Source organism: Buceros rhinoceros, unplaced genomic scaffold, assembly GCF_000710305.1.
Source record: "Buceros rhinoceros silvestris isolate BGI_N320 unplaced genomic scaffold, ASM71030v1 scaffold32224, whole genome shotgun sequence".
In the NCBI taxonomy this organism is placed as follows: Eukaryota; Metazoa; Chordata; class Aves; order Bucerotiformes; family Bucerotidae; genus Buceros; species Buceros rhinoceros.
Window position 1 is genome coordinate 1 of NW_010407041.1, and position 6,361 is coordinate 6,361.

Below are 6,361 nucleotides of genomic sequence, written 5' to 3' on the forward strand. Positions count from 1 at the left end.
TTATTAATAATAATAACACAGGGAATCTGGGACAGACTTACCCTGTCCAGCTCAATGACAAAGCTCTGGTCCCATGTCTGGTTATTAACTGGTCCCCAGTTTGTTTGGCCAACCACTTTATTGTCCACTTTGAGCACAGCAAGGACCTCATCTGGACAATGGAGAAAATACGGATTATAATCTTTTACCAAAGAAAATACCTCACACTGAAGGTGAGTATCCCAACTTTTCCAGGAGCGTACAAGGGGGACCAGGAACAACACACTTTGTTCTCTCTCTTAGTTTTGCAGATACTTATAATTACACTCACAGCAGGCTAACCCAGCCCCGTGATGAGAAGCCCCCATGCTCCCATACGCCCCTCACAATTCAACAGGAAACCCCATACTCACTACATGGCTCTTCATTCCGCAGGTACTTCCCTGCCACGCTACGGCCAGGGATACCCAGGCCAACTCGTGCTCGGGAAAGGGACCTCAAATCACTTGGGCTGCCACAGATGGGAGAAGAACTAGCCATTCGGGAACGTCCTGGAACATTTTCCAACAGATCCTGACACCCCATCAGTCTCACTTCCAATGTTCCTGAGGAATTTTAGAAGAGTAAAGAATAGAGCTATGTAAAAGATAAAGTGATTCAAGTCTGTCTGTCCTCACAGAGGTCCAAGAATTTCTCAGATTCATGACTGCTTGGTTAACAGCTTAAATCTACCCCAGATTAATAGACTGCAAATTCATGCAATCAGAAAGCTCTGGCTGACCTAGAAGACATAAGTCCAGTTCACAGAAAATCAAATGTTAATATAACAAGAGCCATTACAACAACGAGAAGAAATGGAACTCATTTTTCCCCCTGTCCTCCTCACAACAACAGGCCATGCAGGGTTCATGTACCTGTAAGAGCTGTAGGTTTGATGACTGACATGGGTTGGATGCTGCTATGCTGACCTCCCAAGGAGGAAGTATTTACTAGTTCCTGCTTGATGAGCGCTCTTTTTGGGTGATCAGGAGAAAGCTCACTGAGCTGACGTTCCAGGGACAAGCGCAACAGGTCAATCTTCTGAGAGGACTCTTGCAAACGACCCTGAGCCTAGCAATACAACACAGAACAGAAATCAAGCAGAAATTTTCAGTGTACAGCCCCAGTCCAGTACTATTAATCCTTATAAACCACTAGAGTAAGCTTCAAAAAAAGTCCAGGTAACGCCCTACTAATAAAGGAACAAGATGAAGTATTTTCCCATAGATCCTGACCACCCCATCAGTGTCAGTTCTGATCTTCCTGAGAAATTTCACCGAAGCAAGGAACATTGTCCCTAGAACGGAAAGTGATCTCCAATCAGTCTGTCCTCATAGAGAGACAGGAACTTCCCAAATTACCAACTCTTGGTTAACTCTACTCATTCTGGCTAAATCATGCTAATGTTGAGGCATGAAACCGAAGGCCCGAGTAAGTGCTTACCTCAGCCAAAAACTTGCGATCCTGTACACGACTCCCTCCTAGGATCTTCAGCACATTTTTCGCCCCCTCAGCTACAGCAGCTTCAATGCGCAGGTGATGCCTCAGCTCCTCAATACGCAGCTCCAAAGCACTGATGGTGGTTCCCATCCTCACTGGCCATTTGGGAGATAAAAATACAGCAAGGATTAAAATTTACTGAGTATTGAGGATCTCAGGGCTTTGGTCACATCTGCTCTGGGCTGCAGCAGTTACTTAAAACACCTTACCCGCTGGATCCGCCGTATCTTCCATCCCTCCTGCTGACTGAGACACTTTCACGATGTGCATGCGGATTATTTCAATCTTTGTCTTGCTGTCCTGAAGCATCTGCTGAGCTGTAGCCAACAGCTTCCGCTCCTACCAAAAAGAAAGCACATGCAGAGAGAGAAGCACGCTCATTAAAAATGGATTGTGGGATCTGTTCACCTGTGAGGACAAGGTGGTACGTGCAAGAAGGGTCACAAATGACTCTGAAATGGCATACACAGGTAGTTATGTGTGCAACGTAAAGGAGACACGGCTGAGGATCAAGGAGTCCAAGATCGCTATCTCCATTTGCAGAGGGAAAGGACAGGTCAAGGACATGTCCAGTTAATACCGAACCTTGCAGACACTGAGACTTGTGGTTCACTGGTTACTGTGCTTACAGTGTTTTGTGACCAGAGGTTTTGGACAAATAATCACAACCATCTACACTGCTGGTCTTACTGAATTAAGCTTCATAATAAGCTTGGGTTTTATTGTAAATTATCCTGTGACTTTTAAATATGATTATGCAAAATTAAAAAAATGGGATGAATATGAAACCAGTAAACCTCTGAAATGTTCCCTCACATAAAGCGATACCACATGCTGTGCTCTATCCAAACCATTCTAGTGATACCAAAACATCTCACCAGCTCAGTGTACCATAGCAATGCTTTTTTAACTTTCTTTCCTCAGATCAGTGCCTGTACCTTTTACACCACCCTTACTACCTTCCCAGGTTTGGAAAAGCTTTCCCAGCAACAGCACTTCTACCACGCCACTCCCTATGAGATGCTTGTCTCTGGCTCAAATCTGCCTCAAATCTAGAGTCACTACGAGCATCGAGGTCAGATGCAGCAATGCCTCCGTGGTGGCATTCAACCAGCTAAGTCAGGCATCTAGACCGAAGAAGCCATGTATTCCACTGCAGTACTGGCTGTCCTGTGCAGTAACGTGACATGCTGCCACCACGCCGAGCCACAAAATGCAAAGCTAGGATTCAGTCAAACAAGCTTCACAAATGAATCTCTTTCACAGACCAGTTATCAGAGAGAGTTTCCGTGTATGGACTTTAAATACAAACTTTGATCCAGAAATCCATGTTCCCAAATGGTCGCTTGTTCCTGCTTACCTTGGATGTTGAATACATTTGGATCATGTTCTCAGCTCCTTGTTTCACCTTCATTTCAACATGCAGCTGCTTTTTCAGAGCTTCTACCTTCCTTGCCATGGGGTCTGGGTTTCTTTCCCAGAGACAAGGATCTGGAGATACAGATCCATCTGCACAAACAATACAATCAATACCATTACTCACATTTTCTTCTGTCATTTCACTGGGTTATAGAGGGGTAACTCTAGAGAAGAAGGTTAGGCTATAAAAAAAGGTACAAAAAGGTCTTGCCTACAAAACTGACTGCAAAACACAGTTTCAAATGAAGCTCAAGCTCATATCTGTAAATATTTCTTAGTTTATCAATATCCTAACAAGCACTCTTCCAATTTTATACTCATACTGTAAGATTTTTGGGTGTTCAGCTGTCCAGAAACTATGTCAATCGCTTCAATTCCACCTACAGCCTACTCCTGAGTACTGCCCCTGCCCAGCACTCTTAGCTGCTCTTCCCCCTGCATTCATCTCTCACGTTGCCTCCTTTCACCCTTATTGCCCCATTCTCAACTTTGTACTGCACAGATCCTTTCATCAGCTAATACCAACAGAAGGAACTCCCACCACTGGTGAGCCCTCAACAGAAAAATACGTCAATTCAATGTATATCAATATTGAGGCACTGTAACAGAATCTTCCTGTCAATCAGGACATAAACCTACCTGTCTTACTCTCCTCTTTGTCTGTTACCACAATCCTCGCATTAAGCTCCTGAAGTTCCCAATGCAGCTGCTCCAGTTTTCGGTTGGAAGATTTCAGCACGTGCTCTATATGAACAAGATTCTTTCTGTCTGTTGTCGCCTTGCGCAGGTTTTCTGCCCCCTCTTTAATCTTCAATTCTTTCTGTATAGCGCGGCGAAGCAGTTCCTTCTCACCCTCCAGTTTTTGCTGGAAGCTTGGATCCATTAAGTTCACACCATCGCCCAGCTGCAAGAGACAGCTGCCCTGCAACCGAGCAGCGATGGGCAAGAGGGTTTCAGAAAGAACACAGTCCAACCGTTTTTATGATATAGCAATTCCCTCGTAAGATTCCACTGCTTCATTTCATTTAGGAACAGCTTCACACAAAGGCTGAAGCCAGCTTTTCACCAAATTTTCAAGAAGACCAGACCTACATTTAAATTGCGGGGGACAGAACGCAACTTTGATCTTAACATCCCTTAATTCAGTTTTAAGCCCTAATGGAGAAAAACCTTCATCTTGTCTCCCTGTCACTTAATGCCTATGCACATCTTTACTCTCCAAGTATCAAAGCCCTGCCAAATATTTGCCCTTGTTCTGATCAACATCAACTTTTGTCAAGTTGATCAAGTTTGATGTCAACTTTTGCTACATCACAGATTTTTACCTGAATATGCCTTGATGCTGACTGCCCAGAGACACATCTGAACTAACCTGTTAGAGCTTTTTAGGGATGTCACAAGCTTCTCTAGCAGCTGCAACCCCTGAAGAAGAAAAATGTAAAACACAGTTTCCTCAAATGAGCAAGCAAAAGAGGTGCTGAAGTTTCAGCTGTGTCTGAAAAGGGAACCAGACTGTTGTCTCAGTCTCTGTTCCGCTGGTGGTTTTCAGGCTGCTTTAAAACACTGATTATTTTGAGTCGCATTAGTAGCATTCAAGCTGGTTCTGGGCTTTGTTTTCCATCATTTTCAATGCTACTTGTCCCAGTGATACATGCGTCATCAACAGCCCTGGACAGAGACTCAGAGCCTGGACAGCTCAGTACAGGCAGCAGCAGCACAGGAACATCTCGCTGCCCAAACAGGGGCTCAGACAGGAGCTGCGAAAGCTTCACCCGTAAGGACGCTACCTAACGCCGTAACAAACAGATCCAAGCAAGAGGTCATGCTTTTCTCTTCAACAGGAAGAGTGGCTTTAAGGCATTCAGAGCTATTAATACATTAATAACCTAACATTAATGACTCATCACACTCCCTGCTTAAACACAAAAGAAACGGTGGCATGGTTGAACTCCGCTATGCTAACGGACTTAATGGCACAGCACCTCAGCGACTGAAGACCGAACTCAGGAATCCTGACTTGCTTTCACACTCTTGACCACATTTCCACCAATAAACCACCCCGGGTTTGTGTTACTCCTGTACATTACTGCACCTGAGGAGCGTGCTGTGCCTCCAAAGCCCATGCCACTCACAGAGAAACAACTATTTATTCACGTTAGTGTATTTTGTTATGCGCCTCAAAGACCCAACCAAACATCCTCGATCAGGTTTTGCTACAACTTCAGTCTAATAGCAAAATCATTAAAGAAGAAAAAGGAAAACAAATCTATTTTAAAGCTGGCCTAAACCCAAGCTGGGTCTGCAGCAGATACACAATAGCCAAAATAGGAGTTGTTCAGATTGGTAAGAAAACAAAAAGGTTCAGATTAACATCCTGGTTCCAGGAAGTTCTCGCCCAATTAGTAAAGCCAGAAACTAAGCCAGAGCTTTGAAAAACATCCAAAGTTTTGTGAGGAAGAACTTGAATCATGGAGTTCCTGAGTCACAGGCAACCTTTACTAACTGTGAGCTGGAAAATCAGAAAGCTCTTTATCCAGCCTGCAGCAAGGGAGTAAAAGGAGTTTGCTGATTGCAACGCTCATTTAAATAATTCAAAAAAACATACAGCTTTATTTTCTGTCCAAACTACGCAAAGATGCTCAAGCAATCCAATGCCCTGGATCTGCTCAGAGCAGTGAGCAGTGGAGCAAGAGTAATGCTGATACAGGGAACCGAACATGGAGACTGGGCTATTGATTTGGAGAACAGGTACAGCCTGGACACTCTCAGGCCAACCACTCTCTGAATCCCAGTTAATGCACCACGGTCATTTTCTAAATATATTTAGAATGTAAGCACAGCGCGTTTTACTGGATCCTTCTTCCCCTCTATGGATCAGAGAGTGCCATACCCTTGGTATTGTTTGCACCAGGAAGAGAAAATATTCTATGACTGAGGAAGATGGAAAAACTGAATTTGCATTTGGCAAATACCGTTTTGCATTCCAACTCAGGAATTTCGGTGGGGTGTCAGGATACCACCACAGCCCGTGCTGCAGCTGTTCTTGGGTTCCCGGGGAAGGTCAGCCCTTCAGGGTATGTCTCCAATGCAATCCCAAAACGCATCTACAGCTTGCAGAGAAATACCCGACCTAGCTTAAATTATCTTGCTTTTGGAGTTGGCAGTGGGGCTGCCAAAAGTGACCCAGGGCTTCCGCTGGACTCATGTCGCACTGAAGTGTCTAGACTGCTTCCTAACTACCAAAAATTTCATCAGCATCAAAGTCACGCTTAGTCCTTTGGGCTGCAGCCCAGGGAGGTCCCATCCCCTCAGTCGTTCCTCCCAGCCCAGTAACGAGCCTCACCTGCGCCAAGCCCAGGGCAGACCTGGCCCTTCAGTGACTCACCAGTGAACAGAAACTGATGTTCGATGCCGTTCAAGGAGC

General features: G+C 44.8%; 1 protein-coding gene across 1 annotated transcript; it reads right to left on the reverse strand.

Moving 5' to 3' along the window:
• Window positions 1-41: 41 nt before the first annotated feature.
• On the reverse strand, window positions 42-3,859 carry LOC104491869 (serine/threonine-protein kinase N2-like; the record flags this gene model as incomplete). The annotated part of the gene is made up of 7 exons (XM_010134348.1): window positions 42-151; window positions 393-584; window positions 894-1,089; window positions 1,462-1,613; window positions 1,728-1,857; window positions 2,879-3,027; window positions 3,577-3,859. Coding segments are annotated over 7 exons (1,212 nt in total), but the record flags the coding sequence as incomplete, so codon positions are not given.
• Window positions 3,860-6,361: the final 2,502 nt, after the last annotated feature.